Source organism: Carassius carassius, chromosome 11 (genome assembly GCF_963082965.1).
Source record: "Carassius carassius chromosome 11, fCarCar2.1, whole genome shotgun sequence".
In the NCBI taxonomy this organism is placed as follows: domain Eukaryota; kingdom Metazoa; phylum Chordata; class Actinopteri; order Cypriniformes; family Cyprinidae; genus Carassius; species Carassius carassius.
Window position 1 is genome coordinate 30,809,091 of NC_081765.1, and position 13,756 is coordinate 30,822,846.

At 37.6% G+C, this 13,756-nt stretch overlaps 1 protein-coding gene across 7 annotated transcripts in view; it reads right to left on the minus strand.

Moving 5' to 3' along the window:
* The window catches only part of tns1b (tensin 1b), a 235,509-nt gene that overhangs the window by 200,188 nt on the left and 21,565 nt on the right, over positions 1 to 13,756 (minus strand). For 2 of the 7 annotated variants that reach the window (XM_059562506.1, XM_059562496.1), the window contains exon 1: positions 904 to 1,184. The exons of 2 other annotated variants lie outside the window; for them this stretch is intronic. In XM_059562506.1, the coding sequence (XP_059418489.1) occupies positions 904 to 1,008 (105 nt within the window). In that variant the 5' untranslated portion in view covers positions 1,009 to 1,184. Of the gene's footprint in view, positions 1 to 903; positions 1,186 to 13,756 lie in introns of those variants that run through there. 3 more of the 7 variants (XM_059562500.1, XM_059562499.1, XM_059562502.1) reach the window with 3 other exon arrangements.

Genomic DNA, 13,756 nt, shown 5'->3' on the forward strand with positions numbered 1-13,756 from the left:
AAAATATCATTCAAAAGATTTAGTTTTAATACACTGATTTACTTAATATGTATGAAAATACAACAAAATGTCTTTATAATCCTTCTCAGCCTTAATGAAACCACTCTCTGAGACTATATCAAGGTCCAAAAGTCTACTCTTTTCTATACCCAGTGAATCCCCGAATGGATTTTTAAATACCTTTGATTAAGATAAATGTTAATGATTTATTCAGAGCAATTCGTATTGTTTTGATCAATTCATGAAAAAAAAATTATTCACTCACAAATCAATTACTACTGCATCTTGCATTTTATCACTAAGAACTTTCTAAACTTTTTCATTTGTTTCACTGATGAAAGATTTTACCCAAAACCATGACTAGACAACAAAAGCAGTGGATAAAAATCTGATATTTCCATGTTTTCCATGAATGTGAGAACCCTGATTCTAATGTAATACAGCAATTTTCATTTAAAAAGACATACAAATATATATATATACAAATAAATATATATATATATATATACACACACACACAAGTAAATGCTGTATTTATTGATTAAAAACAATTACAATTTACAATTTAAAATAATTGTTTAAATATATTTAATTCATATAATGGAAAAAATGAATTTTCAGCAGCCATTACATCTCAATCTATGCAATCATGGTTTGAATCTTGTTTTTTTTTTTGTTTTTGTTTTTTAACCACAAAACTTTATTTCCACCAAAAATAAATAAATAAATAATGTAAAATGTAAAACACACAGTTTTTGATATACTCCAAGACTTTTGAACCATGCTGTATAGCAAGTATAAAACTAAACATTACACATTTTACCATCTGTTCTCACTAGCCTTAAGTCTGCAATGCTCCATGTCGCCTATGTGGAAAGTTAGAGAGGTCAACAAGCAACTCACCATCAAGAGGGACATCACACGACCTCCTGCGAGGATCGTCCCGTCACTACAAGAAGAACCTAAAAGTCCAACCTCACTTTTATCATACAGATGAACTGGATTCATGCATTTACAGTCACGGTCCTGTGTATATGTGTATCCCAGCCCTCTTCAGCAGCGCACACTGAGAACAAGAGCCTGGATGTCTGGCCTTTGTTCTGACATATTTCCTGAGCTGCATTGTTAGCCATGGAAAGGAAACACATGCATACTCGCACACACTTTTCTTCGAGATTCTCCCAGAGGGATGCGACCGTCAGACAGCATGCAACATTCTAGGAGTTTGACATTGTTTTTCTTTCCTTCACACTTTTTCAGAGGTCAAAGTTTAACCTGTGCCTTGCACAGAGCTACAGTTAAAGTTAAACAATACAGTTAAAGAGAAAACTCTTCACAGTCCTGTTGATCATTGACAGAAGTTTCCACGCTGTCTGACCGGACGGTCAAACGCCCTCGGTGTCTGACATGACATTATTAGAATAGGGGGCCATATTTACAAGTTCTTCACAACAGAAACTAATGAGTGTGTTTGACCCTATAAGGTGAAAAGCGAAGGTGTGTAAAACATAATTAGCTGATATGAAAATGCAACGCGATGAAAGTGAGGTACTCTCAGTTCATCTGACACATTTTACCATGTTTAAATTCATTCTGCATATTTTCCCCCCAAATCAGTGCAGAAATCCAGCATCTGGATCTGATGCAACGAGAAGGAAAATAAAATGTGCAGTTATTTATTAACATGCACCATTAAATATAAAGGATACTTTCAATCAAAAACTAGAATAAGCAATGTTTAAATAACAAAACAATAAAAGAAGTGATAAAAAAAGTTGCAAAATTAACATTTAAAAATAATATATCTGTTTAGGTACTTATATATTAATTATTATCATTATTATTATTATTATTATTATTATTAAGTAATAAAGTAGAAGAAATTTAGAAAGGCACTTTAAAATAAAAAGACAAAACATAAGAAATAATAAAGTATAATTAAAGTAGGTGTGTGTGTGTGTGTGTGTGTGTGTGTGTGTGTTTTATATACAGTTACACAATTTAAAATATTTGTTGTGTATTCACTAATAATAAAAAACTCAAATTTATACACATTCAGAAAAAGTTATGTAAAACGTGCATTTAAAATTTGTGTGTTTGTGGATGTGTATAGGGACATACTATGTTGTTTATATAAAAATAGTGTAAAAATAGATGAAATTGAAAAAAAAAGCACAGTATTTTATATATATATATATATATTTATATTTATATATATATATATATATATATATATATATATATATATATATATATATATATATATATATATATATATACACATATATATATACACACACACACACACACACACACACAACACACATACATCATATGCTTTCAAGACAACCCACTTAACACATTTTCCCATAGTTACCAGGGTGGTACATCTATAAATCTGTACCCAGGATACAAAATGGCAAAAGACGGGGGAGACGGTTACGTTTAGGGAGAGAGAGCGCAGAGCTCAGACCAGCATGCATGAGCTCTTCAAACTCCCTGCATGCGCCTCCACTGCCATGAGCAGAATTAGCACAGGGGTGAATGTGGCAGAGGAGAGATAGACCCTCGAAATGTAAAGGCCAGATGGGTCACAACCCTGTAACCAGCAGCAGGGGTCCTCTTTAATAAAAGCCCTGACCACCTCAACATCACCTCCTGTTTAGTTCAGGCCTAAATTAAACTGAATGCATAGTGTCTGGAGACAGAGAGACAGATAGATGGGATTTAAGGGACAGGCCGTTCTTTTATGCACCGACCGGTATTAAATAACACGTCTGTGGGCAGACTTGTCACACAGGACATTCTGTGAACACATCCTCCATTAAAGGAGGTAGATTTACTGTTCCGTTGAGCGTCGACCATGTTTTCATTTGGCGAAAGCTGTGTGACAAGATGCCCTGAGGAGAGAACATCAAGCATCTGCCTCGACGAGTCAAATTCACACACACACACTCAGACTGTATGTATCATTATGTTGGATTTGTCAAGCTAACATATTGTTATTGTACAAACTCTGGATTTGATTTTTAATTGCTAAAGCTTACAAGCAACATCCACAAACTCAACAGTCCTTCCTAGTTATGATGACTGAATGCTCATAGCAGAAATAGCAGAGATCTTGCCCTCTACTGCAACTGTTTTGTCTCTTTCTCCATTACACATATTCAAACTGACCACCACACCTCGTTCTAACAGACATATGAACCAATGGAATTTGCAGTCAATGGCATCAAACCTGATTTGACACATCAATGCACCCTTCTTGATTCTGAGCTGTGCCGAGGGGGAGATTTTCAGTCTGTTCCTCACTCAAAGCTAACATATGATATGATGTTGTTGTTGTTTTATTTTAAAGGATTTTATGAGGTCATGGGCACAAAAAAAAAAAACCCCAATGATTACTCTAATGTTCTAACATTTAATTATGAAAAAGCACACTCTCTTTAAAAAACAAAAACAAACAAACAACCTAAAAGAAATTACAATGAACAAAAACACCCATTAGATGAAGTTGACAGCATGCTAATTTTTCTCTTTTTACACTTTGATTAAAAAAACAAAATAAAAAATACATCATAAAAGCAAATAAAATAATAAAATAAAATAAATAATAATAGCAATTCAAATAAATAATAATATAAAAAATAAAATAAACAATTAAATAAAAGATGACAGATGGCCATTATTGCTATATTTGCTGAAACAAATAGATTTGCAATTTCATTTGGTGCCGCTAGTAGCGCTGAATTCACACACGTCATCTTTCAGTAAACTACAAAATACGTTTGCGTGCGTGTCCGCATGTCTGAGAAGACTTGAATTCAACAAAGTCCTATGAAGGAGGGTATAAATAGAAGCACTCTCTCAGAACAAACTGTTCCCAGTGCTGGTCAGCTGTAAATGGGCCGGATGTGAACCTAGGTGCTGACAGGGAGTATGATGGGAACATACACACAGCTCAGGAAACACACTGTCCTCACCCACAGGAAACATTCCAGCTTGACAACAAAACAACCTGCTGCGTCTAACTATAGTAAGCCCTGGAGCGCTGCTCCTGCTCTCGTAACTGTACATGAAGTCCTGTGTGCAGGAGAGCATGCAACTACTCACAGCGGCTCGTGAGGGACGCCAACACACTGCAGCACAAAAAAGGCAAACACCAGTTCTCAGCTGACACATCCAAACATTTACATGCACTGTGTCCACTTGGATTCAGATTTCAAGAGGAGATTCTCCAGATACTAAGTCAGTGTGTTGCTGCAAGTTGAGACAGACAGACAGATAAAAGAGAAATAAACATTTCAAAATGAATGATCAATTTTTTTCAGCCTCCTATAATAAATGAAATCAATTAAAAATGGTTAAATGATTATTTTTTCAATTAAAATCAAATAATTATAGTAAATAAAATGTATTTATTTATTAATCTGACAAGCGTTTGATTTCATGTGGAATTTACAAGATTTTGTTATTCTAATTTATTATGATTTTAACAGAAAAATAACTAACCATTTTACATCATGTATGCATATACATACATACAACATTATATATATATATTTTTTTTTTTCACACACACACACACACACACACACACACCACACACAAACACGCACAAAGAAAACCTTCCATTTATTTTATCAATTTACTAGGGCTGCTCCGATCACGATCGGCCAATCGTTATGCGCATCTCGTCAGTACCTGATGGAATTTACCGCTGATTAGAGAACCGGCTTTACTAAAGAGATGCGCATTAACGATCGGCCGATCGTGATCGGAGCAGCCCTACAATTTACCTTTCCAATTTAAACGTATTTATTTATCTGTTTATTTATTGACAAAACATTTGATTTCAAATGCTGTTTACTATATTTTAATTAGAAAGGTATATATTGTGTTAATAAATAAATGTTGAATGGTTGAAGTTGAATGGTTATTTTTTATTTTAATAATATAACATGGTAAATAATAATAATAATAATAATAATAAACTAATATAGTAAAGACCATATGAAATCATATGTTTTGTCAGAAAATAAATAAATGCTCAGTATACTTTTCAGGTCAACCTTCTTTTAATCAAAAGTTTTATGACTTAAAACTGATAAATGTGAATTGATAAATATAAAAAAAAAAAAAATTAATGAAATTTGTTTTAATAATTATAATAATCACATGATGTTTCAAGCCAAAGGGTCTAGTTCTGTATCCCTCCTACAACTGATTGAATATAATCCGATTAAATCAAAGGTTAGTCAATATCTGTAAGCTACAGCCAACTATACAACTGTGTACAACTATAGACTCCTGGCTTTAAATAAAGGGAAGTCCTTCTATATGTCTCTCCTAAACCCTTCAGTTTCACTTGTCCAATCAATTGAAGACTCGTAAAGAATTCGGGAACCTAGTGGTGCAGAAATGACACACTTCAGCTTTAAGAAAAGTAAAAGTTTCAAAAGCAGAACATAAACGCACATAAACACGCTGTAGGAAACTGAGCCAATTGCAGCCTGTACTGTCAGTCAACATTAAACAGCAGCTTACTTGTGAAGAACATGTACCCGCAGCATTAATATGTATTGGTCTGTGAATGGGGAAGTAGATGAATAGGACTCGTCTTTTGAAGAAAGCAAGCGGCCAACCTGTTGACACTTGTAAATGTTTGTTTGTATTCAGGACACTGGGCCCATGATGACTTAGCTTTGTGTCGGTTTGTTTAATGAGGAGCTGGTTTGGCTGTGAAGCTGCATGTCGTGTTAGCAATTAGGGGTCTGCTGATGGAGGACAGGCCCTGGGGTGTGTGACCTCTTTAGGAGATTAGATATTTCGGCCCCTCATGTGGAGATCTGTGAGAACAATTACCATCCCAAGGTCACCGAAGACCAGACAAGAATCAAAAATTCAGACTGTTGTGGTCCTTGACCAACAGCAACAATTATGTAAAAGAATGACAATGTCCATCAGGTAATACCTTGCAAATGATACAAATGTATCAGCCGGGAGATATTTAGCTGTACTGGTAGATCGGAGCAGTTATCAGTAAGCACAACTGCTTATTTGTTTTGTGGAGAGGATGTGTAACAAACAAGTCAAGATGAGGAAGGAACTTACTATGAACTGATGTAAACAAAGCAGAGATTAACTGTTATGATTTCCAAGCAGCAATAACTTGCTTCATTGATATACAATCCAACAAGTGTGTACATTTCAAATCACCAAGTTGGAAAAAAAAATTACTTGTAAACTCAGGTGTCAGGTGTAGCTAATCACCTTTTCAATGGAAAACAAGTCGATTTGGCATTCAACTGGGATTAGCTGTGCTCCCTTTGATCAGCTCAGCATGAAGAGAGTTTTCCTGGAGCATTTCAGTCCTTGGTAGTGCAACTGAAGCAAACAAACAACTCTGGGTGGGGCACTGTCAAAAAGATATGTGGGATAAAGTTGTGGACCAGCACAAGTCAGATGGATACAAAAAAAATCCAAAAGCTTTATCAATGCCTAGAAGCACAGTGAAGTCTATTTTTGAGAAGTGAAAGGTATTTGGTACAACATAGATCCTCCCTGGATCAGGATGTCTCTCCTAACTGGACTGAAGACCCAGGAGGAAACTGGTCAGAGAGGTGACCAAGATGCCAACAGTAACTCTGAAGCAGCTGCAGGAATGCATGTGACGACAATACCACAGATTCTCTACAAATGTGGCTTGTATGGGAGGGTTGCAAGAAAAAAGACACTCCTAAAGAAAGGCCACATGCAGTCATGACTGAGCTTTGCCAAAACACACCTCAAAGATTCTGAGGGAGATGAAACTAAAATTTTATTATTTGGCCTCAACATGAAACGACATGTCTGGCGGAAATCCAATACAGCTCACCATCCAAATAACAACATTCCAACATTAAAGCATGGAGGTGGTGATGTCCTGTTCTGGAAGTGTTTCTCTGCAGCAGGGACTGGAGCACTTGTCAGGCTAGAAGGAAAAATGGATGGGGGAAAATACCATCAAATTATTAAGGAAAATCTGCTGCCCTCTGCCAGAAAGTTGTCAATGGGAAGAAGGTTTACCTTCAAACATGACAATGACCCAAAGCACACAGCAAAACTGAGAAAACAGTGGTTGAAGGAGAAAAAGATTAATGTCCTTGCATGGTCTAGACACAGCCAAGATTTAAACCCCACTGAAAATCTGTGGAATGACTTAAAGACTGCAGTCCACAAACGGTCAACAAATTTAACTGAACTTGAGCAGGTCTGCAAAGAAGAGAGGGCAGATATTGCAAAGTTAGTAGAGACAAATCCTAACAGAGTAAATGCTGTAATTAAAGCAAAAGGGGTGATCCTTTTACCAACTCAGTGATTCGGTTTTATTTTTTTCTCCTGACATGTTGGTGTTATCCAATAGAATTATTATTAGTAGTAGTATTAGTATTATTATTAATAATAATAATACATTCTAATTAATAAAATCAATTAAATGAATATATTTAATTAATTAGTATTACTATATTATTATTATTATTATTACTATTATTAAATAAAAAATTATCTTTAAAAAGTAAATCAATTAAATTATTTTGTTAAATAATTACATTAAATTATTTTATATCAGTATCTTTTAATATATTAATATCTACTGAAGTATATTAATATTCATGTGTGTGTGTGTGTGTGTGTGTGTGTGTGTGTGTGTGTGTGTGTGTGTGTGTGTGTGTGTGTAAACTTGTCATCGCACTCAATCCAATGGAATGGAATCAGTTCAGTAGGATCACTTACACTGGCTCTGAATCTTGAACAACAGATTGACCATTATAATGGTGATTGATAGCACTTTGTTTTAACAATACCTCCACCTTGTGGCCAGTGACTAATGTACTATTGTCTTAAGAACCAATGAAAAAGCTTTACTTAAACTACAAGATGGAAATGGTTCTAATACATGCATAATGCAAACACTAACATCAGAAATTAATTGAGTCCAAATTAATTCTGTTACTGCATGTGTTCCCAGTATGAACTGTCAGATCAAAAGCATCTCAGGTCCTAAAAAAATGCTAAAATCTGTACAAAGAAATCAGATGACAGAGAAACATCTAATCAGCTTAGAATTTAACACCTGTTCATCTACAGTACAGACCAAAAGTTTGGACACACCTTCTCATTCAGAGTTTTCTTTATTTGTATGACTATGAAAATTGTAGATTCACACTGAAGGCATCAAAACTATGAATTAACACGTGGAATTATATATAGAATTATACACATAACAAAGAAAGTGTGAAACAACTGAAAATATGTCATATTCTAGGTTCTTCAAAGTAGCCACCTTTTGCTTTGATTACTGCTTTGCACACTCTTGGCATTCTCTTGATGAGCTTCAAGAGGTAGTCACCTGAAATGGTCTTCCAACAGTCTTGAAGGAGTTCCCCGAGAGATGCTTAGCACTTGTTGGCCCTTTTGCCTTCTGTCTGCGGTCCAGCTCACCCCTAAACCATCTCGATTGGGTTCAGGTCCGGTGACTGTGGAGGCCAGGTCATCTGGTGCAGCACCCCATCACTCTCCTTCTTGGTCAAATAGCCCTTGATGCCTTCAGTGTGACTCTACAATTTTCATAGTCATGAAAATAAAGAAAACTCTGTGAATGAGAAGGTGTGTCCAAACTTTTGGTCTATACTGTATATGGACTGATGTGAGATGCATTCTGTTTCCAATCTGACGTATTAATGATATTGAGTTCATTCTTACAGGTCTGTGTTGTTGACTGTGGGGTCAGGCTGCAGTGTGGAGGTGTAGTGAGTGACTTCTGCCTGATTTCATTCACTAGGGGTGTAACGGTACGCAAAAATCATGGTTTGGTACGTACCTCGGTTTTAAAGTCATGGTTCGGCTCATTTTCGGTACAGTAAGGGAAAGAAATGCAAAAAATAAACTACAGGTTGTTTATTACTATAAACTTTTTTTAACAACTTGTTTACACTTTTTTAAAATACTTTTTAATAACATTTACATTTAATCATTTAGCAGACGCTTTTATCCAAAGCGACTTACAAATGAGAACAATAGAAGCAGTCAGGTCAACAAGAGAACAACTACAGTGTACAAGTGCCATGACAAGTCTCAATTAGTCTAGTATAGAACACATAGCCAGGTTTTTTTTGTTTTGTTTTTTTGTTTTTTTTTAATAAATGAAAAGACAAGAAAAGGAAAAGTGCTAGTGTTAGTTGGTTAAGTGCAGGCAAAAAAGATGAGTCTTTAGATGTTTCTTGAAAATGAGTAAAGACTCAGCTGTACGAATTGAAATTGGGAGGTCATTCCACCAGCTGGGCACAGTCCAGGAAAAGGTCCGTGAGAGTGATTTTGAACTTCTTTGGGATGGCACCACAAGGCGTCGTTCACTTGCAGAGCGCAAACTTCTGAAGGGCACATAAGATTTAACCAGTGAGTTTAGGTAAGTTGGTGCCGTGCCAGTGGTCGTCTTGTAGGCAAGCATCAGTACCTTGAATTTGATGCGAGCAGCTACTGGTAGCCAGTGTAACCTGATGAGGAGAGGAGTAACGTGAGCTTTTTTCGGCTCATTGAAGACAACCCTCGCTGCTGCATTCTGGATCAACTGCAGAGGCTTGACAGTACATGCAGGAAGGCCCGTCAGGAGAGCATCACAATAGTCCAGTCTGGAGAGAACAAGAGCTTGGACAAGAAGTTGGGTTGCTTGCTCTGACAGGAAGGGTCTAATCTTCCTAATGTTGTATAAGGCAAACCTGCAGGACCGGGTCGTTGTAGCAATGTGGTCTGTGAAGCTTAACTGATGATCCATCACAACTCCTAGGTTTCTGGCTGTCCTAGAAGGAGTAATGGTTGATGAGCCCAGCTGTATAGAGAAGTTGTGATAAAGCAATGGGTTAGCTGGAATCACCAGGAGTTCTGTCTTCGTAAGGTTAAGCTGAAGGTGATGGTCATTCATCCAGCTAGAAATGTCACTCAGACAGGCTGAAATGCGAGCAGCTACCGTCGGGTCATCTGGCTGGAATGAGAAGTAGTGTTGGGTGTCATCAGCGTAGCAGTGAGAAGAAAAGCCATGCTTCTGAATGTCAGATCCTAATGATGTCATGTAGATGGAGAAGAGTCTGTAGTTTTCAAGAAGCGCTGGATTTAGAGATGGTTTCTTGAGCAGTGGGCTTACCCGAGCCTGCTTGAATGCTGAGGTAAATGTTCCAGAGTGAAGAAAGGAGTTGATAATGTGAGTAAGCGAAGGTATGACTGAAGAAGAGATCGCTTGAAGGAGGTGAGTGGGGATCGGATCAAGTGGACAAGTAGTAGGATGATTGGATAGGAGAAGTTTGGAGACATCCATCTCTGTGCGTCGGTCATTGTGAAGTTGTCCTCAGTCTGCGGTGTGGAGAATTGGTCACTGATGGATCTTGTCTTATTTGTGAAGAAAGCTGCAAAGTCGTCCACTGTAAGAGAAGATGGAGGAGGTGGTGGCGGCGGATTAAGAAGAGAAGAGAAAGTCTTGAAGAGTGTCTGAGCGTCACAACAGTTGTTAATTTTTTGTGGTAGTAGGATGTTTTAGCCATGAAGACATTTGCAGAGGAGGAATAGAGGAGAGACTGATACACACTGAGGTCGGTAGAGTTTCTTGATTTCTGCCATTTCCTCTCTGCAGCCCTGAGTTTAGAGCGATGTTCACGGAGAACCTCGGACAGCCAGGGGGCAGAGCGTGCTGGTCTAGACAACAGTGGGCAAAAGTTGTCCAAGCAAGATGTTAAAGTGGAGCAAAGAGTGTCCGTAGCGCTGTTCGTGTCCAGAGCAGAAAACTGAGAGAGTGCAGGAAGTGAGGATGAAACCACAGAAGATAGGCGAGATGGAAAGAGTGAGCCTAGGTTCCGTCGAAAGGTGACCTGCATTGGAGTGTGAGGAACTTCAGGAGTAATAATAATAATAATAATAATACATTTTATTTGTAATGCGCTTTTCTTAAACCCAAAGCGCTACAGTAATAAAGTAATAAATAAAGTAAAACAAAAAACCAAAAGCAATACAACAATTCATTATAGAAAGACAGTCTTGAATAAATGTGACTTAATCAACTTTTTAAAATCATCCAACGTTGGTGCATTTCTGACGTGCAGAGGAAGTACATTCCATAGCTTAGGGGCTTTATATGAAAAGGCTCTTTCCCCCATGGTCTTTAGCTGGCATGATGGCTGGTTAAGTGAAAGAGAGTTAGTAGAGCGAAGAGAGCGTGATGGAATATAAGGGCTGATGAGTTCACAAAGATACTCAGATGCAGTCCCATGAAGTGCCTTGAATGTTAAAATAAGAATTTTAAAATCAATTCTCGCATTTACGGGAAGCCAGTGTAATTGTGAAAGAACCAGTGTAATGTGTTCACGAGGAGAAGTACAAGTGAGCACACGAGCGGCAGAATTTTGTATATACTGAAGCTTGCTCAACAATTTAGCTGGAAGGCCAGAGAACAAGGCATTACAATAATCTAACCTAGTTGTTATGAAGGCATGTATAAGATTTCTGTGTCTGCAAAAGAGAGAAAAGGTCTAAGTCGAGCTATGTTTCTCAGGTGGAAAAATGCAGTTTTAGAGATGTGTTTTATGTGTGCTTCAAATGATAATTGTGAATCAAAAAATGACACCAAGATTTCGCACCTGTGAAGTGGGGATTACCGTGCAGGAATCAACAATCAAACTGATCTGCTCGGCCTTACGTGTGGCTGCCACTGTACCAATCCGCATCAGTTCAGTTTTGGAGCCATTCAGCTTCAGGAAGTTGTTATGCATTCAGTCACTGATCTCTGCTAAACAACCACGCAAAGCTATTAATGAGCAATGGACATCAGGACTAGTGGTGATGTAAATCTGCGTATCATCCGCATAGCAGTGATACCCAAGACCATGTTTCCTAATGATCTGCCCAAGTGGAAGCATATAAATATTAAATAATATTGGACCCAATACTGAACCCTGAGGAACTCCCTGTCGAACAGGCACGGTATCTGATTTATATTTACCCAAGCCAACAAACTGGGCACGTTTCGTTAAATAAGACCGAAACCAATTGAGGACAACTCCAGAAAGACCCAACCAATTTTCCAGCCTGTCAAGCAGAAGAGAGTGACATATAGTGTCAAAAGCAGCACTGAGGTCTAACAAGACCAAAATACTGTATGCACCTGAATCCGCCGTGATAAGAAGATCATTTATGACCCTAATTAAAGCGGTTTCAGTACTATGCCCTCTTCTGAACCCAGATTGAAAAGGTTCAAAGAGACTGTTCATAGCTAGGGGATTATTTAACTGAACAGCCACAACAAGCTCAAGAACTTTAGCCAAGAATGGGAGGTTAGAAATCGGCCTGTAATTGGATAAATCAGATACATCACAACCAGTCTTCTTAGGGACTGGTGTAATGGCAGCTATTTTTAGTTCTGGAGTAACAATTCCAGAGGTCAATGACAAGTTCACAATTAAAGTCATAAAAGGGCAGATTGATGCAAGGCAGTTCATGATGACCGAGCAGGGAACCGGATCTAAAATACTGGTTGTAGAGTTCATGGACTTCACTGTACTTATAATAAAATCATCTCCGACCATTTCAAAGTTTGAAAAGGTAGTAGTTGGGAAGTTTGAAGGCTGGATATTAACTAGCTCAAGAGGAGTGATGGTATTTAAAGTGCTATATATATCCTCAACCTTACCAGTGAAATAATGAAGAAACGTATTGCACTGTTCAACAGAGGAATGAACAACGGCCTTAGTCGGTTTGAGAAGATTGCCAACAGTCTTAAACAGCGATTTAGTATTTGTTGCAGCGTTACCAATGATGCTTGAATAGTAGCTCTTACGTGCAGTATTCAAAGCAGAATGGTAAGCAGACTGTTGTTCAGTGTAAAGAAGCCTGTGCACAGTCAGGCCAGATTTTTTGTACTGCCGTTCTAATTGTCTTCCGGCAGCTTTCATTAAACGTAAATCCGGGGTAAACCATGGACAGGGTTTCCTAAAAGTAACAAGCCCTTCTTGCACAGGTGCGAACTCATCCAAAAGTGAGGAAAGCATGGAATTATAGTGCTCCACGGAGTTAGTAGTGGGAAGCCCAGAGACAAAAGTCGAAAAAAGAGTGAAGTCCATGTGCTTGATGTTACGAAATTTGATAGTGCGCTCAGAAATAGATCGTGAAGACATAACATTTATGTCAAAAGTAATAAGTCTATGATCACTTATACTCATGTCGATACTATCCAGAGATTGGATACCAACATCAGCAGAACATACCACATCCAATATATGGCCCAGCCTATGGGTCGGAAAAGTAACATGCTGTTTAAAGTCAAAACCATCCAAAATGTCCAAAAAGGTAGCAGTTTTGACACAGTTTGGATTATCAATATGGAAATTGACATCGCCAGTCAAGACCATAGACGGACAGAGCGGACTAAGAAGTGTCAGCAACTCAGTAAACTCAGAAAAAAATAAAAGATTAGGTTTTGGTGGACGATAAATTACCAGCACAAGAACAGGTGAAGCACCATTGACTTTAAAAACCAGACATTCAAATGATGAAACAGTAGGAGCATCAATAACATCAAGTTATATATTAGATACAAATATTGCAGCCAAGCCACCACCCTTACCCGAAGTCCTTCAATATATTTATATCCAGATGGGGCACGCATGTTCAAATTAAGATTGTCTTTATGCCAAGTTTCACTGAGACAGAGAATATCAGTTTTCCTGTCAAGGAA